Here is a 25,926-nt window from a genome sequence, read left to right as displayed (position 1 = left end):
TAGCTAACAAAGAATATAACTAATTTAAAACATTTTTTAAAAATTGGAAGAAAAGAATAAAGTTTGTTTGGAGGTATCAACAACGGCGTGTGTGCATAAATGAATGAATAAATAATGACAACATTAATGAAATTTTGCATACTTTAAAAATGCCCATTAATTCATTTTTCATCACATAATTATTTAGCATTTATAATATGTATAGCTGGATAATGAGTCGAAATATGCCAAGAGAGTAATTGTATTGGGAAGAAAAATTGTAGTAGAGCTGGAGCAGATTTTAGCAAAGTTAATAAATGGTAAGAAAGCAGTTACAAAACATAGTACTTATTATTGTGTAAGTTTTGAATATTTAGAATATAAAGTTTGGGGTGAACCACAGGTCAAATTATCAAAATAAAGTCAATTCAATTGAAAGTCATTAAAATGGCACTTTTAAATATTGCAGATAATTATAAAGATAACTATACTGATAAAAGAAACTATGAAATTGTTCTTTAACTGGGGCAATAGAAATTTCTTGCATGCTAACTAGTTCCAAATTACCCACAGGCACAAATTTTAAATGACTTGAAATAAGTCACAGAGAAGTACTGATGTCTGAGTAAGTAAAAAAAAAATTGCTTACAGAAATGACCAGATATTTATATATAAAAAACTGCTGTGTTTCATATCTGCACCTCAGAAGGATTTTCATAGCTTTCACTTTAAATTGTACTAGCTGAGATAGACCACTATACAACAATTAAAGAAAAAGAAACAAAATACAATATCTCATGTATCTAGTGTTACAGAGAAGTTCCCACCAACTGCTGCATCAGTTAGTTAACTGGAGGAATGACACGAATTATGAATAGATGACAATTTTTCAGAGAAGTAGAATATAAAAAATTCACCAAATATAATAAAATAAATAATATTTTAAAATAGTATAAAATATAATAAAATTCAGATAGAGAAAATGAACAGAGTTAATTTTTTTTTTTTTTCTGATGCCTAGTTATCATTTGTTTCCTATTCCTGGAGTTGAAGTGAGTAAACTTTTTGATAATGACAGATTTATTCATAATTCCTGGATAAAGGGATTTAATGATAAAATAGAATGACTAGTATATTTCTAAGACCATAAAACTGTCCCAAAGAAATAAACTGAAAAAGTGAGAAAATTAGGTTCACCAATCTGTATGTATATAAAAGAGTAAAAGAACAACAAAAAGAACCCACCCTCAGAGTACACATAGTAGCACAACATGGAGGAAAACTAATCAGAAATTAACACATCAAGTAAAAAAGAAAAAATCCTGAAAGAGAGGTCCGTTCATTTAGTGGTGTATGGGCCTATATGAAAGCAAGGCCTTCTATAAAAATATTTATTTTTGGACTTTAATATTGGATAGTGACACCATATTTACGACATTAGAGGAAAATACAAATCCTAGAGAAAGCACTATACAGAGGTACATAAGTATGAGGGTAATGTGTATCAATAAGAAAAATCATTTTATTTTCAATTCTGTGTATGCTCTTACTGCACTACTGAGTTCAACAAATTATGAAAACTCACAGAAGGCAGGCTGAGATAATGAAGGGATTGGAAGAAATGTTACTAAACAAAACATGTTCTCCAATTTCAATCAACTAAAAACTTGAAGTGCACATAGACATAATATAGATACCTAAAAATTTCCCCCATTTAAAGTTTATTGATAAAAGGTCTAGATAAAGGTTTAGCAGTATTTTAAATGAACTGTTTTAGAAATTTATTTTTTTAATCATGATATGGGTGTGTCAAGTTGAAATTTCAAGAAGGTTAACAAGTTGGCAAAAATAAAATTAGGTCAGGAGACAACCAGAATGACTTTTAGTATACTTGGACTAGTCCAAATGTTGTATAAGATGAAGGCAGGATGTGCCATGAAAATAAATTGTTCCCTTTAGACTCTAGAAAGCTCCATTGATTCAGAAATGTAGTCATTATGATGCAGTTTTTTTCACTTCATTCAGTCCAATTTATCATTGTATGACACTTAAAGAAATATTTTCATGAGTATATTTTGATGTAATTGTATTGAGCATCTTATGATTGTCTTCAATTTTTAGGAATTAATCATGTTTATTGGCAAGAATCAACAAGTATCCAAATAACAAATACTTATGCCTTTATTACTGTATAGTTCAGGCTGATAGGAATTGAATTTCATGTTCATTTACTGACAAAAATCTTAAGAGATGGTGTTCAAAGTATAAAGCCAAAATCATAAGCAGGAATGACTATAAAAATATTAAAGTGTTTTAACTAGAAGGGTTTTCTGAAATTATACTAATAATATAACTTTTGTCAATTACATTATTGACTTTATATTCATTTTATATTTTTATTTATGGAGATTATCCAGATGGTTTTACACATAACTTATTGTGTCATTTGAAAGAATGAATTATTTTAAGTAAGATGTCTAGGATTCTAAACAAATCCTTAAAATTTTCATGATAAAAATGCAATGTTATTTTAAAACTCCAGAAAATATTTTCTTTCATTTTAACATGATTATTTAAAGTGCTGCAGGTAATTATTAATTTTAATTAAAAATGAAAGTGGTATTTTAGTGTTTTTAATTACACTAATGAAAATTAAAGGTAAAGTAAAACTGAAATTTATTAACGTTTTAAGGTAAATGTAAATATGGCATTTCTGAATATATGGCCATGTTCTACATGTTTAAATTTATTTATGCAATCTTTGAGTGTATCCCTTTGCTCCATATCAACTTAGCAAACTATAACATTATAACAAAAATAAGAGAAAACAAGCTCAGAAAGTGCTCATGAATAATTTAGCAAGTATTGAAAGATGTGTTCAATATTATTCCTGATTTTTTAAAGTCTCCTTTTATTAAATACATCATTTATGCTCTTCATGTGTCTTTTGTTAATACATTAAAATAAAAAGAAACATAACTGTAAGCATATTTTTAAGAACATGAAGTACATTATTTAATGTTTGCATCCACCTATTTTTGTGTAAAAGTTGTTTTCTTGCAGTTTTTAGTTTTAACTTTAGCAATCGGAGGTATAGAAATCAAAAGTTATTTGTATTGACAATGATCTCTTTTGTAATTTTAAGCATATCGTCATTTCCTTGTCATTATTGTAGAATTGACAGTGACAGTTTCATTAGGCTTTTCAGAGCTTTACACAAACATAACTAAATATACTGCTCTTTTTCCCAACATTAAAATGTATATTATATTCATTATGAAACTGCATATTTAGCAAAAAAACCTACAACTTTAATAATTATTAAAATATTCTGATTAAAAGCAAGTAATTAGTGCCAATTTTTAGCTTTTTTAATTATGTAAGGGACTTGCTTTTAGACTTAAAAGATGACACTATTTCTATTCTGAATGAAAAAGAACACAAGTATCAGTAACTGTCACCATATGAATTTGTGGGGCAAAATGGTCAGGAGTAGTCTTGTTTTAGAGTTTATATTATCAGACTAACCATAAATTTTTTATGATTATTAAGTCAGAGCCATGGTGTAATTTTAAATATAATTGGATGGCTCTAAGATGACATTAAATACTAAAAGTTAAATAAAAAAAAAAAGTCTAGACATGATTAAAGTTGTATGAAGAACTAAGAAGAGTAGAAGTGAAAACAACAAAATAGCTATTCTTCTGCAAATTTTCCACCCCGGGTCACATGTCTACCCAAACCCTAAATTTTGAGCAGTGTGAACTGGCTAAAACAGATTGGGGGAAAAACAAACAAACAAACAAACAAACAAAACAAAACAAACAAAAAAAACTACTATTAAAAACTAACTCATTCCAACATACATACATATATATATGTTGAATATATATATATGAATAATGTGCAAATAATTAAAAATTTCCTGGTGAAATAATAGATGCATTGTTTTGATTTTTAGCAACACACATAAATGTTAATAAATTTCATAATCCCTGAATGAGATTTCTAAATGAAATACCAGATTCTTAAGAAATACAAAAATTTGTATTAAATATATATGCAGCGTTAATATTTTAATAATAAAAAATTGCTTCCAATAGTCTTATTAATAAAAAAATCTAGTCAGTAAAGAAAAGACATTTGTAGATGTTTAAAATTCCAGGTCGTCGGCCGGGGGCGGTGGCTTAAGCCTGTAATCCCAGCACTTTAGGAGGCCGAGACAGGCGGATCACAAGGTCACGAGATCGAGACCATCCTGGCTAACATGGTGAAAACCCGTCTCTACTAAAAAATACAAAAAAACTAGCCGGGCGAGGTGGCGGGCGCCTGTTGTCCCAGCTACTCGGGAGGCTGAGGCAGGAGAATGGCATAAACCCGGAAGGCAGAGCTTGCAGTGAGCTGAGATCCGGCCACTGCACTCCAGCCTGGGCGACAGAACGAGACTCCGTCTCAAAAAAAAAAAAAAAAAAAAAATTCCAGGTCTATATGTAAGTGTAATTTCACCAAGAGCACTAAGAGCAAAAGAGGGCAAGTTGATTTTCCCACTATATTTGAAGTAGATTTACCTGTTATTATATGGTAAAAGCAAATATTGTATTTATTTAAAAATACAAATTTTTATTAATCTGAATTATATACCCTTCACTTTTTGCCTTGAAATTATTAATAATGTATTTCTTTAATGTATATTCTTAGTTTAAGTGAAACAGTAGTTAAATTCACTATTTAAAATTTGGAAAAGTTTTACTTTTAATAATAAATATAATTTTGAGTCCAGAATTCAATTTCAGAGGCAAAGACAGCATCATGTTCCTCACTTACTAAAATTTGGTTTTAGGCTACTTTATTTCACTATCATGTGTGGATTTGTGAGTTAAACTAAAGACATTAGCATCCAAATTGCATTTCAGACATCTCAATATTTCCTGTCTTTAAGTATTTGTTCTCTCTTTGTATAACTTTAAAAAATAAAGCAAAACAAATGATTTTTTGGTTCTGAAGTGCTAAAGTGTTACATCACGCTGGGGTATTTGTGGTTCTGAGTAATTTGAAAAGCTGAAAACAATCTTTCATAAAACACTCCCTGACTATTGTTGTCACCACAATGTATGCATCTAATAAAAGACCATTCCTTTAAGCATATAACACTTGTCTATTTGCATTATCTCTGTCCAGATTAGTAGCCACAACCTCAATGCATTCAATCTTTGCTTTTCACATTATACATCATAAGGGCTAAAATAAATATTCTTCTGTTTTTTTTCCTTTAGGTTTTTAAAAACACTTTTACTTTTCCATTTCATCGATCATAAACGAAATGATATATCTACAATCTGTCTCATCTTTTGTTTCTAGCTTATAAGTTCCACAGTTATTTTTGTAGTAGATGAAAGAAAACATTATGTAGGATGGATCTGCTATACAAGGTAAGTCATCTTTTGATTGAGTTGTCATGAGTTTTTATCTTTATCAAACATTATTTATGTAGTTTGACTAAGATATTGAATTGTCGGTAACATTTATCCATTAATTAAATGAAAAATATTTATATTTCTCATTACCAAGATCCTCAAAGGAAATGCATTATGGAATCTCAAAGCATTTTTATTCTTCACAATGATTACATAAAATAATAAATTTGGAGAATATAGTCCTATATTTTGAAAGAGCTGAGTGCGATTATTAATGTCTCAATGTTAGAGGAATCTATTATTTTAAATAAATAAAGAATATTGCTCTAAAGTGTTGCCAGCATCCTGTCACTTTTATCCTTGTTTCTTAAAAAAACCTGAACTCCATTTTTACCAAAAAGAGTGGAATGTTGAACTTTATCTCCTCAAAGGGAACACTTTTACAGAGCCCTTTGTGTAATACTTACTCAAATATGGTGGTTTGTAAGGCGCTCGCGTATTAGACAGCAGTCCGTCCAGCTCCTTCCTCTCCAGAGTGCTGTGAAGGGCCTTCTCTTTGCCAAAGGTGGAGAAGGACCGCTCTGCCCCAGGCTGGGCTTCTGGAGTTTCAAACACCTCAGTGTCTGGAACAGAGTCCATGCCGGGAACATGCAGATTGCTGCGATAATCAGCAGCCTGGCGTCCATCAGAAGGGACAAAAGAAGGCATCCAGCACCGATCTGAGTGGCCCAGAGCTTTACATTCCTCAGTGCAATTGGAGAAGAGATCCATACCTGTTAGCAGAAAAAAGAAACTACAGATGTAGTCTTCACCAACATGACCAGTTACTTAGCAGGGTAAGATTACAGGCAGCATAAAGGGTGACAAGTGAAGGTGTCTTAACAAATTTTCCCTGGCTTATCCTGACAGGAACCAAATATCATTTTGTCTCATTTTTGTCCATCACTTTAAAAAGAGAAAATGATCGGCAAATGTAAAAGATAGATTCTTCTGGCAAAGAGGTCTCTGAAATAGATGTTTCTAAACTACTTAAGGTATTGTGAAAAAATACTGGCTCTAAATAATTTAAATGACTGGGAAATGATGAGTAAAAAAAGTAGACATCTTTTAAAAAATCTCTCATGAAGTGTATAATAGAGAAAACAACAAGGTGTAAAAGCTTTAAAATCCGTGATCCCTAACAATGATATCTGAATTTTTTCCTTAAAAACAAATAAACATAAGAAATATGCCAAGCACCAAAAATATTTAGATTATGAAATTTGAATATGAAGCAGAAAGTGAAATTCAACAGAAATGTGGTATACACAGAGGAATATCAGTAAAAATCAAGAATAAAACACAATTTCATTAGCAGCCAAAAGCATATTTTCTGAGGTTTCTAGGAAATGACTTCCTAAAGGTATTCCTCAATGACACTGTGGTAGTCCATATTACTAAAAACCACTTATCATTTACCACCTTAGACAAATCCAGAACGAACGACTGTAATTAGTGAAACCAAGGTAACCAAATGCAGTGTAAATCAACTGCAGATACTATTGACAAATACCTTATTACTTGCTCTATATTGGAACACACTTGTCCTAGTCAACAAAGAGTTGTTTGCTTACTAATCCTATAATACCAAGATTTCAAAGGACAAGTTCAAATTTCATTGTCTTCCTTAGATTGACAAGATTACAAATATTGTCTGATTATGATCAAGAAAGGTCGTTCAGTTTCTTAAGCAAAGCATAAGAATTTTCGAGCAATACAGAATACTATTTAATATGAATGCTAATACATAGCACTACACAGAAAAACACATAAACAAAAATAGCATTTTAATGTTTTTCTAAACATAGTAACATATCTATCAAATATTTTAAAACAGGGCCAAAACGATCTCAACCTATTCTCAAACTTCCCCGGCTCACTGGCATGGAGCTGGGTGTGGAATGACAGTGCCTAGTAGGCCACTTTTATTTTCTAAATAATATTTAAAAAAAAGAAAAAATAATTTAAAAATTTTAAAACAGGATAAATTTGAAAAACAAAAGTATATTATTAGTCTGTAGAAAAGAAACTCGAGTCCATACACAGTCTGGAAAAACATTTTTTAAATCAAAAAAGTAATATTTATTTAATGAACATACTTGATTGTTACTTCTATTAATATCAAAAGTGATTTGAGCTCTTGAACAAGTTTTGGATTTTAAATTCCTGATAGTATTCTGTTATATATTGATTTATGTGTGTTTGTGTATATGTTATCTGCATATAAAAAATAAAATAATTTTTCAAAATTATGAACACTTCAGTTTGTCTAAAAATAATTTTTCAAAATTATGAACACTCTAGATTAGTTTGTCTAATACTATCTAGATTATCTAGATTACCTAATACTTAACTCTAGTATTTTGGAGTTAAGAACAGCTAATTACATAAATTTAAAAAAGTAACACAAAGCTTCTTATCATATATTAATCTCACTGTGTAATGACTGTTTAAAAATTTTATATTAAACTATGTAGAATGCTAACTCTGACTTTGATTATAATATTTCACTGATAATTTTCCTGTATAAGTCTGGAAATAAATTACTGATCAGTGAACTGTTGAGGAACAGAAACGTGAGCTGAAGCTGGGATTAAGGAATCTGACTGAGAACAGCATGTAAAACATGTAAATGTTTCACTAGACACCAGAGAAACTCACTCCTTTATCCTATTTTAGGAAGAAGATATGTGAAAAGAAAAAGAGAAAGGGAAATAGAATGTCCCTGATACACGTTTACATACTAACTAGGTAGAGGCTACAGAACCAGAGAGAAGATTTATATTTTGACATGATAAATGCTGCCTATTTGTTAATATAATGATAGGGGAACATAGATTTTTTTGATAGTAGAAACTGTCTTTAAGAGTAAAATTATTATGAGCAATTATTTATTTTTAAAATAAACTTAATATATACTCAATTTGAATAGCTGATATAATTACATTCCAATATAAATTTGAACTAATACCATTTTTCCCACATGACAAATAAATATCATTTTAAATATGCTAGATAAGACAATATACAACCTTTTACATATTTTTTTGCACCTAGGCCCAACTACTCTTCTACCTGTGAATATGACAATTCTACACATAACTTTAATAATCTAGTATGTCAACATACATTAGGATACTGCTTGATTTTGGTAGAAATTACTTTTATGTAGTTTATACCCCAATGTGCCCATTTTCTTATCTGGAAAGTATGTTTTTCTTCTGTCTCTTTTGATTATTTGAGTTTGGTTAAAATTTCCTCAGATTACATAGTAAAGTTCACACACCTTGAGAATCGGTATTAAAAATAAACTGTAGCATGTGCATGGCAAAAAAAAAAAAAAAAAGTGAAGATATAGAAAAGTTTTTTGTTTAAAGAACAGTATCACTCTACCAAGGCAATAAACATGTAAATAATGTTCTTAATAAATCTATGAATTAATCCTTTTAAAGTGGAAGTCCTTTAGTAATAATATGCAGCTTCATATAACTAGAAGGAAAGGTAAGGTGGCTCAAATTGTACATAAATGTTTCACCAGTTTTATTGATAAGTGTACCTGTTTCTCAGGAAGAAAAATCAGACATAGAAACAAACATTTAAAACATAACATTAATAGTAAATCAATAAACTTCAGATAAGTAACAGAAAAATTAATTGAAAATTGATTTTTTCATTTGTTGTATAGTTATATAGTTTGAGAGCCACATAAATTTATTCTGTTACGATTCCTCACCTTCGGAAGACATCGTATAACTAACATTTTATCTTTTATCATCTGTTGTTAGTCCCATTAAATATAGTACTTTAATTACCAAATAACCAGAGGTATATTTAAGTTTTGTTGTGATAAATGACTTTATGATGCACAGGGATGCCAGATATTACAGTAGCTAGGATATATTAAAATGCATAACTTTAACACTGCTCTTACAATTTTTTTAATAGCTCAAATTGACACCTCAAAAGTTGGTAAGTTTAACTTAATTTTTCTTTTTCTCATTCAACTGCCCTTACTATGGAAACTGTGGGTTTTTACAACAGAAAATTACAGACCAAACCTCAATTAAATTAAAAATAAATAAATAAATAGACTTTAGGGATACATGTGCAATTTTGTTATATGAATTTATTGTGTAGTGGTGTAGTCTGGATTTTTAGTGTAACCATCACCTGAATAATGTAAATTGTACTCATTAGATAATTTCACATCCCTCACCTGTCTTCAGTCTTCCCACCTTTCAGAGTCTCCAATATCTACTATTCCAAACCTCAGTTTTGAAATTTTGGTAATATCTAATAAATGTTTCAACATATACCTTTTACTTGCAATCTCTTTTTCTAGTTATTTATTTTTCCACTTTTCAGAAATAATCTGTTCTGCAAGGGATGACAGCTGACGTGATAGACTGCCTGTTATGCAAATATATATGTAAACAAATTTTGAAGTACATGGTTTTCAACTGGCAAGTAACTTGTCCTGTATACTCAGAGGCAGTGGATATTTCCATTGAGACCAAATTGTGATTTCAGAAGTTTTAGAATTCAATTTGTGCTGTTTTTTTGGTGACTGTCATAATACAATATTGTGTGAACATTTCTTTTTGTGCAACAAGCTTTCATTCAAAACATTTTTTTTCCAAATATGATAAATTAATTTTAAAGAAGATAAAAAACTTCTCACATTTTGAGAAGATTTCTAGTCTTTTAACTACTTAAGATACATTAATTGTAACCGCAAAAATTGCAGTATATTTTAGGAAAACATGGTTTTGAAGCAGATAGTTATTAACATAACTCACTCATGAAAAAATCAAAATAAGTCCATAAAATTTTCTCCCTACCTATAATCTTTCAACATGTATATATTTTTCACCATTTCCTCTCAATATTTTGTCTTCTATATTGCTTCCAGTTATAAATCTCTCCACATTTTCAAGTTGTAGCTCCAAGTTCCACCAGTGAATAAGGTTTTATAAATACTGGTGTAAATTCATTTTATACATAAACCCAAAAGCAAATTTGACAATTATCTAAATTCTTAATGGAGTTTGGAAATAGGTATTTGTGTTTATAATAAACCAATAATTCTATTGCTGATATTGTAGTAATGCAATGGTTTAATGCATTTCAATGATATATTTTATCTACTAATTTGAAATTACTGACCAATCAACTCATTTTGTTTTTAAAATTCATAGTCAAATTTTGACCATGTATTATATCTATATCTATAATTAGTTAGAAACTAAACATAGTTGGAAGATAAGTTCTCTTATAACTGAAAGAAAAAATTATTGAAGAGAAATTTGATAATTTTCAGAGAATGTCTAACAAGTAATTAAATCACTCATTAGGATTCTTCAACATATTTTTTTAAAGGCATAAGGTATTAAAAATAAATCTATAATTAAGCTTAGCATTATTGACAGTGTAGGTATTTTATAATGGGAAAAGCAACCTGTCACTACTAACAGATCACTTTAAATATACCTCAAATAATATTAAAATGTTTAAGAATATACAATTTAAAATATTCTCTCTGTACCCTAAAATAGAAAAAAAATAATTATGTTTTAATCTAATGACATAATAAAGTTGAAAACATATATCTTTAAAGTCCAGTTCTTTGGCTATTTAAGCTGTGATTAATCAGTTTTTCCTCTTGTGATGGTTTATGTTTGCATTTACCACTTCTCCTTGGACTACTGCCATATCTAACCAATACATCAATAGTGCACTGAAAAAAACGGAAAGCACCTTGACAAGGCTATATAAAGAAAGTGCCACAGAGCAGTGGTCAAGGCGAAGAATTTCACACATGGAGCCAGGTGCAGTGGAAAACTGAAAAAGCTTATGTGATTCTCCGTGCAGCTGTCTTCGTGTTTAAAGCCCTTCTATGAACAACATTGGTGACGGCAAATGGCTTAGAAAAAAGAAAAGCAAGAAGGAGGGGGTGTAAGATAGAACAAAAAAAGAAAACTATTCATAAAAGAATAAATAGAAGGCATATCTAAATAAATAATACAGAATAATGTTAATGAAGAAAAAGAAATAGTAGTAAAGAAAAAGGAAGTTTAAACAGGTGAAGCACTGAGCTAAACAGTCTGTACACTATAGTGTGGAATGTGGTACAAACTGAAAGAGAGAATTCGGAGTCTTTATCTTTCCAATGTTAGCTTTACTTGATAATCTAACTTTTCCCCACTAAAACCTAGTTAAGTGAGATTTGCTTATTACAGCATAATTTTTTTTTTCTATCCTGAACTTAGAAAGCTATGCTATGAGTAATATTACCTAATTTTGCAAAATAGTAAGATCATTAATATCTGGCTTTACAGTGAAATACAACAGATTTATCTGAAATGGGCTTAAATTGTTGGAAGTAGTCTAGCTGCTTGATGTGAGGCTTATAGTACGTAACAGCAGTATGGATTGAAAAAAGTCTTTAAGTAAATGCACCTTAATTCTCTGCATTTGAGGTTTTATACTTAAAAAAGAAAACACTTCAAAATCATTCTTATAATAAAATTAGACATTAAATCTGATTGCAATTCAGCACACAAAGGTGCAATCACTTCTTAACATAAGTGTTTTATTACAATCCTAAAATAGCTATTATTGTGCCCAGTATGTTGTGGCTGCCCTGTAACTACTAATGAGATACATAAACGGATTGCTAATTCTATAATACTTTTACATGTTTAAGAACTTAAAGATAAGGAAAAATTTTTAACATTTTGATAAAAATGAAAACTGCCTGGCTAAAGTGTTTTCCACAACACATTTTAACATTTTTGTATTTTTTTAAATGCTTTGACATCTCCAATAATTTGAAAGAAACATTACAGAAATTGTAACACTGGGTGACTGTAAAATAAAGTAGCTACTGGGAAGATGCACTGATAAGAATATGTTCTCATCTATCTTCCAAATTTGGCTCTTTTTGCAGATGTTTATTCATTACTCTTTCTTCAGTTAGGTTATTATGGGTCATTATGTCTGAGGGACTAAACTAATTGAAATGTTCATTGAGATTGAAGTGCTACAAGAAAAACAAAGCCGGGCGTGTGGGGTGGGAAAGGAGTAAAATGCATCCAAAGAAACATGCAACAGATACTCTTTTTAAAACATTAAACATTTTGTTTTAAAAGTTTTAAAAGACTGACAGTTAAATTAGAAACTCTGAAAAAGAACAAGAATGAGCAATGCTAAATGTACAGTTTTTAAAGATAACAATAAATCATATGCCATATATAGGGCAAAAATGAAAGGGACTTTGTACTCACATATAAACTTCTGGCAAGATCTGGTTTGTTGTCAGGTTCCCAGACACTAAATAGATGCTCTGTTCACTTAGCGTGAAGGCCCGCAAGGGGCAGGGACCTCCGGGGATTCTTGGCAGTTCTCAAGTCTCATTAGGCCTGCATATTAATGACTCACAGCAATATAAAGAGACCCTTGAGCAGCCTTTTTTTCCTTCCTCCTGCCTGGGTTTCCCAAGGCTAAGGCAGCCACAGACACAGCACACATTAGCCAAGTGAGAGGCTTGTAGCAACCACTGCTGCCAGGCCACCATGGGGTGTACGCTGCCCTTTGACACACTGCCTCAGCACCATCCAGAGGTCCACCAAGTGTGTTAAGGAATGAGTGCTCTCGAGGACTAATATCACCTTGAAAATAAGAACCTATGGTTATATTATTAACTAAAATAAAGGTCCAGTCTCAACAGAGCTGAGTTGAACCCAGAGACAGTCTAAGATCGACATTTTCAGGAGTTAGAAAAGTTGACTAGCCTTTCTATTTCTTCATGTGTCATATAAACCCAAAACTAGTTAGAAAAAGTAAAATATTCAACAAATACCCTTCAAAGATGAAAACCAAATAATTAGGAAGGACACCAGAAGTTTATTAAATCATTTTCATTTTAACACACATATTTTATTTCATGTAAGAGTTTCCTTTTAGTATTAGTGATAAGAGTTACCAGTATCTCATAAAACTTGACTTATAATAAGAAAAGTAAAATGAAATAAAATAAATATATATCACATTGGAACCTGTCAATGACTACCGTCAAGCCCAAATACAAATATTCTCAGAGTTCACCTTTTGATGTGTCATGGACCCTGTTGAAAATATGAAGAAACCAAGGACACTTCAGAAAATACACATTATCACGTATTACCTAACATTCTGAAGCCTAAGACTCAAGATTAGAAACCCTGTTTTCAACCCATTAATGACTTTTAATCACCATTACTTTTCTCATTCAATACTTGGTGGTGTGTAAAATGCATTGCCCTGGAAAACAAGAAATGTGGATTCTAGTGTTCAGTCATCTATTAATCCTCTTGTGACCTTGTGCAGGTCAATCAATTTTATCCATCTTCAGTTATCTCATCCATAAACAAGTTTAAGAATACCTTAATTGACTGAAGACTGGTAACTGGACCAGGTGAGAGAGCTATGTCTTTCTGTATGCAATGTGTCCATTAAAGAACATTACATAAGCGATATATTTCATATTCTGAAACTTTCCACAATGAATTCCTAACTTTAACTCTCCAAAGGAGCATTGCATTTTTACAATTCTCTTTAAGTCTGCAATTATCAAAGTAGAGTGACACTCTTTTTCTGTAGAGTTACCAGCATTAAACATACGGAAAATTGCCTAGGACATCATCCTTCCTGGGTTTATTTTTAAAAATAAAAACTATAAAAGTTAGCATTTAGATTGCCCTTTGATCACACTTACCAGCTGACTGGGCACGGTTGGTGGCATCATGATCACTATCTCCCTGTTCACTGTCTCCATGACCACTGTCCTTAGAGCTTACTATGTCGGCTTCCTGGAATGCAGAACTAGAAGTACAAAAATGTGAATATTAGAATAAAAAAGGTGAAGAAACACAGAAAACATTCTTCTGCCACCACATGGTCACAGATGGTGCTGCAGACCCACAGACCTCTTAGTTGGCTTTGTTTCTGCATAAAGCTAGTTTTTGTAACCTAAGCGTAACTCTTTAAAAATGATCGATTAACAGTCATTTTGAGCACTTAAGTCATATAAAATTTAGGCATTATTCTACAATTGGAGCTAAATACATGTTTATAACATTTTCATAAAATATATATACATTTGGAACAGTAAGGAAGACTATCAGAAGCTGTGTAGGAGTGTAAATTGACAAAATATTCAAATATATTTTAACTGTATATAAATGAAATATAATGTATAATTTTTAATGTTTTGTTTAGGAAACACAATATAATCCATATTTATGTCCTGCCTTAATTGAAAATATTTTATACATTTTAATTTTAATTTAGAATAATATACCTACTTCCTACTTTTACTAGGTAGTAAATTGTCCATTACTTCTAGGGAAAAAAAGAGTCCATACCTGTTAACTCGGCGAGGTCTGTCAACTAGATAGCTGAGCTCTGCTCGCTGGTGTTTAGTCTAGGAAAAAAAAAATAAATAAATCAAGAGCATTTGAATGCTATGGGTTGAACTAGTAGTCTACTTTTGAGGTTAGGGACTATATCTAGCTTAAGTAATTGTATATATTTTTATGAATTTCCAAGCTCTCCTAAGACCTCATCCTAGTGATTTCTGTGTAAGGGCAGGGGAGATAGGCAGAGACACTTGAAACCACATTTTAGTCACTTGTAAAGGTTAAAAAAATAAAATTGGCTAACTTTAAATGTGTGTGTGTTTTTTTTAAAGAGAAAATACAAATGACTTCATGGCTAAAGCACATATACTATTGTCTCTAACAGAGTCAACCTGTTTATATTCTGCAGTCTTTTTTTTCAGTGGCTTAAAAAAAGTGTTTAGGTGCATACTGGTTGACACAAGAAAAACAGCACGCTCAATAAGCAAAAAGTTTGGATATTTTGTGGAATTATGTTGTTGTTTATTTTCAAAATGTGCTTAAGATACAAATGAGCTGTACAAATATTCATGAAAGTCAATTAATAATATCTAAGACTCAAATAAAATAACCTGCCAGGAAAGGAGTTCATAATCCTGCCCTCCCCGCCACACCCCCATTCTTTTCCACTCCAAAGGCTCTCTGCATTTGCCTCCCCACCTCTACCGCCCACACACCTTTCCGGTCCAAACTTTCTTTTACATAAACCAACTTTGTTCTCCCCCCAACCCCCACCCTCCAGCTCTGTCACTTCTCCATCCTTTTAAAAAGAAGTCAGAATTGACAAGCCAAATTCTTTTATGAAGAAAGCCAACAGCAGTGATTTATCCAAAACAGTGGCAAGAAGGTGATTATTAGCTAAAAAGATATATTTAAGACAACAATTGTTTAAGCCTTTCGTTAGTTTACTCTTAACAGGGGTTTGTGCCAAAGCAGCTTCATTCAAATTCACACTGTGTGGGCGCTCGGCTTCAAGAGCGTCTGTAAATGCTGTCCAGAGCCGAACTGAAGGATTTTTTTGCAACCCGAGTTCAGAGGACAAGGATCTGATAACTTGTTTACTAAAACATGCATTCGAGGTTAGACAACTGTGTAAAGTTAAACAATCTATAGCTTACTTGTATAGGCGACTGAAAGCATAGTTAAACAAAGCAAAATAGAGCCAACTTTATTAACGCCTGGGACAGACGCAAAGAAAAAAGACCTTTGCCAGTGCTAGAAAGTAAGTCCCTCCTCCACATTTCCCTCTCCCTTCACGCAATTTCCCTTTATCCCCAGGTTACTGAGAAGGGAAAGGGCTGACAGGAATTAAGGTTTTAAAAGAAAGATGGAAGAGCAAAGGAGGGAGCTCCAAGGTGGCAAAGTACCAAGGGGACGGAATGAAAATAATGTGAAGGGGTGGAACAACGCGAAAGTTAGGTTACACACCAAGGAGTGGGAGAAGGTGACCGCCCATCTCCGCTCCCACAACGATACACATAAGGTAATATCCTAAAAATAGATACACAGTGCACCAGAGATACAAGGGCCGGGCTAGAGGAGGCTTTCTGATGGAGGAGATGAGAGATGGTGGTCCTTTCGCTTCAGCCTTACCTCGTTGGACAAAATGCCTCCGTTGGAGATGATATCAGGCTGCTGGTCGGTGTAACCGGTGACTATGGCCCCGCAGGGGTTGTGCTCAGTGTCCGTACTCCGCGAAGGGCTGCAGGGCTTAAGAAACATCAGGTCGGTCTTGGCGGACTCTGGGGTCAGGCAGACCTGGTAGCAGTAATTCTGGTTGTGGTGGTGGGAGCCAAAGCCCCCGGACTCCTCCACCGGCACCTGGGCCGGGTTACTGGGCACATTGGAGCTCTGCACCAGCATGATGTCCGACTTGCTGAGTTTCTTCTTGCGCGCGCGGGCTTGGCGGCCACAGCAGGTCGAACCTCCACCACCGCAGCAGCAGCAGCAGAGGCAGCAATCGCTGGCCAGACAAGTGTAGATGTTGAGCTTCTTCTCTTTTTGGCAACGCACGGCCAGCACGATCATGGCCAGCAGGAAGATGAAGGACACCGAGCCCAACGCGATGATGAGGATGAGGGTGAGGTCTAGCGAGGTTTCCCCGCCGCCAGAGCGGCTGGGGCGCTGGTGCTCTCCTGACCCTCCGCCTCCGCTCCCGCCCCCGCCCTGGGGCTCCACGGCGCCATCCACCAGCTGAACCACCAGGGTGGCGGTAGAGGACAGGGGCGGCTGCCCATGGTCGCGCACCTCGATCACCAGCTCATAAGGCCGCTGGGGGTCGCGCTTGGCCGGGACTCGGCGCGCTGTGCGCAGCTCCCCGGTGCGCCAGTCCATGCGAAAGAGGTTCATTTCGTTGCCACGCACGATGCTATAAGTGAGCCGGGCGTTCTCGCCATCGTCCGCGTCCACGGCGGCCACGCGGGTGAGCAGGTAACCCGGCTCAGCCGAGCGGGGCAGCACCTCACGAGCTGGAGTCCCGTTGCGCCCTGGTAGAGGCGCCACGATGGCAGGGGCGTTGTCATTTTGATCTACTATGAGGATGTTGACAGTGGCGTTACCCGCCAGCGCCTGGGGGCTGCCAGCGTCCCGGGCTTCCACCTGAAAACTGAAGTCCTTGAGCTGCTCATAGTCGAAGGAGCGCAGGGCGTACAAGTAGCCGTTCTCAGAGTTGATAGACACGTAGGTGAAGACGCTCATGCCTTGGATCTGGCACTCGAGGATAGAGTAGGCAAGCTGGGCGTTGGCGCCCTCATCGCGGTCGGTGGCGCTCACCGCGTAGATGTAGGCGCCAGGCACGTTGTTCTCAGTCACATACACGTCGTAGACCGGCTGGCTGAAACGCGGCGCGTTGTCGTTCACATCCGACACTTGTACCTGGATCGACTTACTGGTGGAGAGCGCAGGCTCGCCCCGGTCCCGGGCCACTACGGTCAGGGTGTAGGAATCCCCCGCCTCTCGGTCCAGAGGGGCTTCGGTAACGATGGTGTAGTAATTCTTAAATGAAGACTTGAGGCGGAAAGGCACGTCTCCCAGTAGCTCGCACTGCACCTGCCCATTCTCCTCTGAGTCGCGGTCAGTCACGCTGAAAAGGGCCACCACAGTGCCGGGCGCCGCACCCTCGCTCACCGCCTCCTTCACGGTGCTGAAGCTGATCTCTGGCGCGTTGTCGTTAGCATCCAACACTCGCACTAGCACCTTGCAGTGCGCAGGCACGGCGTTGGGGCCCAGGTCCTTGGCTTGCACGTACACTTGGTACACTGGGCTCTCTTCATAGTCCAACTCGCCGCTTACCTCCAGTCGGCCAGTGCGCGGCGAGAGTCCGAAAAGCTCCCGCGCCCGGGGCGAAATGTGGCTGCTGAAGGAGTACACGACCTCACCGTTCTGGCCCTCGTCCGGGTCGGTGGCGTTGAGCTGGATCACGAGAGTGCCTGGGGGCGAGTTCTCTGGTAGGGACACAGTGTAGACGGGTTGGTCGAAAGCGGGCACATTGTCATTGGAGTCCAGCACTCGGATGGTGAGTAGGGCCGTGCCGGTGCGCTGCTGCTGGGGGGGCAGGCCTGCTCCCCCGCCACCTCCCCCTCCTTCTCCTACTCCTCCCCCTCCTCCCCCGTCCACCGCGGTCAGCACGTAGCGGTGCACCGCTTGCTGCTCTCGGTCCAGTGGCTTCTCCAGCACCAGCTCAGCGAATCGGTTGCCATCCCCCTGGGTCTGCACGTCCAGGGAGAAGTAGCTGTTGGGGGTGATCTCGTAGTCGCGCAAGGAGTTGGTGCCCACGTCTGGGTCGAATGCGCTCTCCAAGGGGAAGCGAGTGCCTGGTGTGGCGCTTTCAGAGATTTCCACCGTCAGGTCCGGCTCCGGGAAAGAGGGGGGGTTGTCATTAATGTCCAGCACCTCGATCTCCACCTGGAACAGCTCCAGGGGATTCTCCAGAAAGACCTCCAGGTGCAGGACACAGGAGGGGCTCTGTTTGCAGATTTGCTCGCGGTCTATTTTCTCGTTCACGTACAGCACCCCGGTCTCCAGGTTGAGGTCTAAGTAGGGGGTCCTTGAGTTTGGCACCGTCTGAAACCCGCGAGCCGAAAGTTTTGTAATGTCCAGACCCAGATCTTCAGCGATATTCCCCACGAAAGTGCCATGTTCCTGCTCCTCCTGTACCGTGTAGTGAAGCTGGGAAAAGACTCCTTCCACCATCCAGAGCAAGGCAAAGAATAATAGCACAATCATCTCCAAAAGGAAAGGAAGTAGCTTCCCGCAGCCAGTCAGCTACCCAATCACCTCCCCCACCACCACGAAAAAAAAAAAAATCTGAAAAAATACAAATAAAAGTGCGCTACGTAGGGGCTCCTGTGGCTTTCTGTCTTTAAAAATCTTACTCCTTTTGCTTCATTTTAGAGCTTCCCGCAATCCAGCCTCTTTTTTTTAATCTTAGCACAGGAAGGGTGACAGGCGTCCCCTTTCCTCATCTGTAATCTTTCCACTGACCAATTAATAAAATAACAATAATACAATAGTCAGCGTCCTTTATTCCGACAGTCTTGGCGCAACGCGGCGCTGGCAAATCCCAAAGAGGAAATTTCGGTATTTCAAGACTGTCCTCGGTTTGTCTTCTTGCTGATGGGAGGAGAATGAGGAGGAGGAAAAAGAGGAGGAGGAGGAAGAAGAAGAAGAAGAGGAGGAAGAGGAGAAGGAAAAGGAGATGCTGTTGGCACCGTTAAACATGCCTCTTAATGTCAACGGCTGGCAAATGCAAAAGGGCTTAAAACCAGCGACAGAATTTTGTGCCGGAAAAGCACAGAACGGCTCTGCAGCTTAAAACTTTCATTCTCTTCATTTCTCCGGATGGATGTTCTTCTTGACATTTTTTTCCTCTTTCGTTCTATTTGTATTTTTTGTCTTTCATCGTCTTGGTTCCCTCTGTCCTCATCTCCACCGTTACTTGCCTCTCTGTAAGTGTAATGAGCAATTTCTTTTCTGCTGTTTTCTTCCCAAGCCTCTTTCCCTCTAACCTCTTTTTCCTTCCAGTCCTTCCTTCCTCCTGCTTCAGCCTCTGAGCTTGTGGTCTGGACTGGCAGTTTCTGAGCTCCGAGCGCTCGGCTTCTCCGTTTTTGCGCAGCGCCCTCATTCTGCCAACCAATCGCCGAGGAGCACCACCCACCGGGCTGCCGGTGACTGGCCAAACCGGCCGCCAAACAGACACGTCACGGGGCAGCCGGGCGGGGCGGGACAGAACTCTCGCCCGAGCGGCCGGGGTGAGTGTGAGTGTGAGAGCGAGAACAGCCCCGCAGGTCCCGAGGCGCTGGCTGGGGACACTGCCGCGGAAAGTTCCCAGTCCCCAGCCGCAGGTAATGGGGAGGGAATAGAGAGGTTCCCCTGTTTGCATCAGCAAATGCGAAAACATAATAGCAACAGCTGCGGTATCCTCTCCTAGGAGCGGGATTTCCAATGATGCTAACATTCTTTTTCCTTTAAGGTATTTTCCCTGATACGGATCATGGAACTAAATCATCTGGAAGGGGAAAAAGTAGCGCAGGGGCCACTAATTGGCAAGGGTTACCTAATTAAGGGACCCTAGCAGAGATTGGCAGGGCATTTCAAAAGTGGGTATTATATGACATGTGTCAATCTAAGGGTGAGGGGTCTGACGGGGCCGCGAGGAAAGGGGTGAAGCAAACGGAGTGGGGGGTGGAGGTAGCTCCTAAAAAGCGGAGGAATTCACGCTAAAGGATGTGGGATGACAGCGCTTATAGACGGGCAGACGCGTTCGACGTGCCTCTTTCTTCCCTAAATACATATTCACAAAATACTTACCAAGTAGATTAACTCACTCGAGGACCTAGCTTCGAGCCGTGAGTGCGTTTATCAGTGACTGAGGAGTTTGATTTGAGCCGCTTCCCACGAGCCCGCCATCCTAACGCCGGGCCCTTGGGCATCCGGCACACAGCAAAGCCAAGCGCTGCAAAGCGCCTCTGATATCCCTGCGCCTTGTGCGGCCAAGTGCCACACAGCGGCTGGGAACACCGACTATTTTCTAATTTTTTTGGCAATTGGAGATCCTTTACCCACCATGCTAGACTTGACCACTGATTTCTGCCGATCCTGGGGTCAGCCCGCGGGGTGATGACAGTAGGGCGGCGGCGAAGGCGGGCGGAGTGGTGGGCAGGAACCGTGCACAAGAGGGACCCGAGTGTGCACCGCTGCGGGTATCTGCGAACACGTTTGCACATGCACGGTACTTGCATCCATCCTCCCTGGCCCAGGGCTTAGCTATGTGTAAGCCCCAGCGGAGCCTTCCTGAGTTCTGAAGGACGCGCTTGACCAGCTGTCAGTGCCCATTCCGGAGGCGCAGGGGCAACGTGGCACATCTACATAGCTAGTTCTTGTGAAGTTAAAAAACAGCGCGAACTCTTTAATGCTAGAGAGTGGATAGAATGTCAATTCTCTAAGGAAAGATATGTAAATATATATTTTTAATTAACGGGCTACTAGCAAGGAATTGGTTGTTTATTCACGATAGAAGCCCCTATTCAACCTCCTTCCTTTGCAAAGAGATAGGAAGGTCCTTTGCTGCTTTCTGGTAATGAATGACCCAAGAATACGACCACCACAACCTGCGGGAAAGGTAGAGTCTTTTTCCCGACCCGGAGATACGTTGCCATTCCCTCCTGGCAGGGAATTAAGGAGGGCAAGTGTCCATGGGCGTGATTGTAGCCTGAGACGTGCTTCTGAGAGTCCCGCGAATGCACTGCCCCGATTTCCGCGCCACCCCCCTCCCCGCAACGCCGGGTCCCCCCGGCCCCCGCACTTCGTTCTTTCATGAAGATGGGTCCTGCCTTTGAGCGCTTAGAAGTAAAGGATGCCAGCAAAAATGGCTAATCCTTTTCCAGCTGCAGTAAATTGAAGACTGACCAAAGCCAAGCGAAAACCGCTGCAGTTAAAATGATTTTAGCATCATGTCTGCGGCTGAGAATGGAGCGGCAGTGTATAAAGGGACCTGTGGATCAATGAAAAGGAGATTATAGTGTATCTGAATATTAATACGGTATTGCATCTGTACTTCCCACCCCTCCCCCCTTTCTTTTTCTTCAGATCTGCAGAGTTGAAATGAAATGTTTTGAGCTCTTCAAGCTGACTCGTCAGAATCCTGGAGCCTTTTAAAAAATGACGGTAATTTTCTAATGTGTTCATTTGTACGTATGGAAACACTTGTGTGTGTGCGCGCGAGTGCGCGCGTGTTTGCATGTGAGAGACATGCAGCTGAATGACAATGCAGATCCAGAAATTGGGGAAGAGGATTTCTGCCCCCGAAATATAGATGAACTTTGAAGTGACTTGGGGCGTATGCTGAAAACCAGAGAGCTTCCAGAGGTGGAGATGAGATGGCCAGATTTGCCTGTAAATAATCACTACATCCACTGTAACACTTGAGCTGCTTTTTTTTTTTTTTTTTTTTTTTTTTGGTAGCAGCTGTGTTTGAATGGAACTCTCTCCGCAAACGTGGGTTACAGGCGTCTCCTAGCGGCGAAATCAGCATAGGGCAGACCAGAGAATTTTGCTTTGGAGAGCTCGCCTTTTGGGGGCTCTACGAGATTTCTTGGGTCATAGGTGTCTGTGTCTGCACCAGCGTCGCTGAGCCCAGGTCCCTTAGAGGTCTCGCCTCTCCGACTTCTAGTCTCTGTGGCGCCAGCCAGGGACCGGCGGGGTGACGGTGGGGTCTTCTTCCCAGCAGAACAGAACAGAGCCTGGTCCTCCGCCTCCCGCTAGATAGCTCCAGCAAAGGGCAATTCCAAGAGCATTTTGTTTGGAGCCAAGATCAGATATTGGCATTAATAGTCTTCTGTGCTCCTTTACCCTAGAGCCTTTAAAACAACCACACCCCGTCACCCACAAAACAAAACAACACTCCACATTTGCCTTTTAAAATGCCTCTAAAATGTAACAGGCTTACTTTTTCCCTTGCTGTGTCAATTAAACAGATCCTGCCTTTCGTTTTTCTTTTTCATTCTTACTCCTGTGGACCCCGGAATTTAGTGAAATGAGGTTTGATACGGCACCCTCAGTAACGAGGTTGACTGCATCTTTGAACTGTAGAGCATCATGTATATTCTGTGTTCTTCAATTCCCCCGTTACTGGAGCGGAAAAGGAGAAGGAAATCTATTGTATGTAATCCCTTCTTCACCCTCCCCCTTCCACCCCCTAGGAACGCAAACTGTTTGACCCAGGACAAACAGCACTCTAAGAAACAGAGGAAAAGCAATTTTATTATTTGGAGGGAGGTTATCAAAATCAGTTTTCATAAAAGTCCTGGTTTATATATTAGAGTAGTAGTGCATATTTTTTATTTCATTGGACTTTAAGTGCAGCAGAAACAGGGGGGCGCTAAGGATCCCACAAGTGTGTTTTACAAACTTTGAAACTGAGTTAAGGGATTGCTTTCTTCTCTGCCCTTTGCTGCAGAGGGTGGGGCAGAAACAAGTTTGTTAACCAGCCTTTGGATAAATGAGTGTTTGCAGTGATTTAACATGACTTGAAAGCAATTTGTTTCTAAATCCTCTTATTATTGCTATGTGCCCAGAGCTTTGAGGGAAGTGTTTTTTTTTTTTTTTTTCTTTTTTAGAATTGGAAGAAAAAAATTACTTTATCAATAACCAGACTCCACCAGGATTGACCAAGATGTTTGTTCCTGGCACTTGTCATTCTCAGCAAGCACAGCACAGAGAGCAAATACAAAAGGCCCAAAATGCAATGCATCTTTTATGGGTAAGCATGAAATAGGTTTATCTGTGGTGGTGTAGTCCAACTTGAGAGGTGGGAAGACAAGGCTTTGGAACCAATGCCACAAACATTGTGTTAGTTTTTGTTCATCTGTAGTAAAAAGTGAATGCTGACTAGAATTTCTGGGAAGATTTATAGCATATGCAATTTTAAGTATTCAGGTAACTCTTTAGTTACTGTGTTTTAATCGTTGAAGCCCATCAGAGAACAAACCAATCCTTGTTCTTGGGATTGAAAATACTAGATATCCCATCAAGCACCATTATCTTGATATTTAAAGTAGAAATATGGTTCTCCATTTTGTTTAACCTAGTTAATATTGGGGTGGCTTCACATTTCAGTGCCTTTTCAGTTATCAAGCAGGGCCAACATTTTGTTAAACTCTAAACAGTGAATTAAAAGCACTGAATGAGCTGAAGCAACCCTCTAATGCAAAATGACAAATTGCACTTAAGCGATACATGAACAAAAAATGATTTATGGATTTTTACAATGGTCCGAGCAAATGAAAGCAACATGAATTATACATCCTAAATGCTCACAATATCATTTTCTAATAATACTGTTTTAGTTCAGATGCTATACTCTGCTCCTTTCTGTAACAGAAATTAATCAACAAGAGGTCCAGGAATGTTTTTAAATTGGGCACTGGTTTGTGATACTGATTCCAAAGTGTGTGTGTGTATGTATACATATGCATATATATATGTGCGTGCATACATTTTTATTTTGGTTTTGGGGAGGTGGGTTGATGACGAATATTGAACATGCATTCTTGTCAGATTCGTCACATATTGTGTCTTTTGGTAGTAAATAGTCCTTTGAAAACTTTTGTTTTTTCCATACCATCTTTAAGAATGTGAATAAATAGATCTCATTCAAAATGACAGTCTTTATTGCCACATGAATTCTTTCTTTATAAATTAAAATGCATTACCTCATCTTACTCTTTTCTTCCATTACTTTGGATATTAAAACATCTTATTTCTCCAAAATGTCTCTTAACCTTTTCATATTTGTTTTATCCTCTCTTTTTCAGATCATTGTTTTATACTTTAGCGCATTAGAAACATACCTGGGCTAGTGAAAAGGTCATGGCACCTTAGTTTTGTAGCCTTAGTAGATAAAATATACCCTATGGGTTATCTTAAATTACAGAAAAAAAATCAGTCAAATAAAATTTTATGTGCTGTTTGTGTTTTGAGTCTGAAAAATACAAAAATCTAGTTTCCTTTGTGTTATGATGATTGACTACTCCTAGCATTTTTATTTAACCATTTGTGGTTTGTATAAGTGGATAATTTTTGGTAGGTATGTAGATTTTAAGTGAAGGTGGTGTCTGTGCTGTGTTGCATCCTCAACCACAGGAAACTGCTAATCACCCAGAGGCCTCTAAAGTCACATTATTAGGCTTAATCTTAATTATCCGGGTTTATTAAAAAAAAAAAAAAAGAGAGAGAAAAAAAAAAAAACATTGAATCTCCATTTCTGCTTTTGACAGCATTAACAACTACTTTTACTGAAAGATTACTGAAATCAATTATGTGATTAGGATTGTAAATAAGAACTAAAAGACATTTAAAAGCCAGCTGCTTTGCTTAACAAGGAGATGTGTAGATTTTACTGACATGGCCCAGAGACAGAAAATGAAGCCTCAAATATAGAGGTCGATATAGAACAATTTCAAAAATTAATTGCAAGTTCTGATCAAGTTCATATGAGTAAGAGAGAAGTTGTCTAGAAAGAGCTCTTTTTTTTTCCTTATCCAATGGTTTTACTTTTTATTTGATAGAGATACAAAACCTGCATAGTTTTAGTGTGTGCCTGGAAAGTGTAAACTATTTTCTTAAAAGGAAACCCTTTGATTTTTAAAATACAAAATAAGATTATTCTGTATAATAAGAATAAGAACCCAAATTTTGATTAGGGTCGCAAGTCATAGAGCTATATTCTGAAGAGTTTTAAAACATTGGGGACAGACATTATCAAAAGAATATAAATCACAGTTTGAGAATTACATTAATAATTAGAATTACATTAGAATTAAAATAGTAAATCAGAACAAACAGTAAAACAGATACCTCAATTTTAAAAAAATATTTCTCTCAGTCTCACTGCCTGCTTAGTATAACTCTTTGTATAAGAAACACGATTTCCATGATATCTTATTTAAATGGGCTTGGCAAATGCTGCACTTTATTGCTCTATTTTATTGCAATTTCATCTATTCATTTTAGGTGAAAGTTACTAATGGTTTTTAAGCAGCTTGATATTTACCTAGAAT

The 25,926-nt window shown here is 37.5% G+C and overlaps 1 protein-coding gene and 1 long non-coding RNA gene across 3 annotated transcripts in view; one reads left to right on the top strand and one right to left on the bottom strand.

The window, feature by feature from the left end:
* The window catches only part of PCDH10 (protocadherin 10), a 59,313-nt gene extending 39,367 nt beyond the window's left edge, over positions 1-19,946 (bottom strand). For both annotated transcript variants that reach the window (XM_015139211.3, XM_002804195.4), the window contains exons 1-4: positions 16,463-19,946; positions 14,837-14,895; positions 14,188-14,294; positions 5,861-6,166 (exon numbers count right to left, since the gene is read on the bottom strand). In XM_015139211.3, coding sequence (XP_014994697.2) covers positions 5,861-6,166; positions 14,188-14,294; positions 14,837-14,895; positions 16,463-19,093 — 3,103 coding nt within the window. In that variant the 5' untranslated portion in view covers positions 19,094-19,946. The remainder of the gene's footprint in view (positions 1-5,860; positions 6,167-14,187; positions 14,295-14,836; positions 14,896-16,462) is intronic.
* Positions 19,947-20,124: 178 nt separating this feature from the next.
* Positions 20,125-24,611, top strand: LOC144341000 (uncharacterized). The gene is made up of 3 exons (XR_013417561.1): positions 20,125-20,211; positions 21,956-22,033; positions 23,485-24,611. It is a non-coding gene; the product is annotated as an uncharacterized LOC144341000 (long non-coding RNA).
* The last annotated feature ends 1,315 nt before the right edge of the window (positions 24,612-25,926 follow it).

Source organism: Macaca mulatta, chromosome 5 (genome assembly GCF_049350105.2).
Source record: "Macaca mulatta isolate MMU2019108-1 chromosome 5, T2T-MMU8v2.0, whole genome shotgun sequence".
In the NCBI taxonomy this organism is placed as follows: Eukaryota; Metazoa; Chordata; class Mammalia; order Primates; family Cercopithecidae; genus Macaca; species Macaca mulatta.
This window is presented reverse-complemented; position numbering and strand designations above follow the sequence as displayed.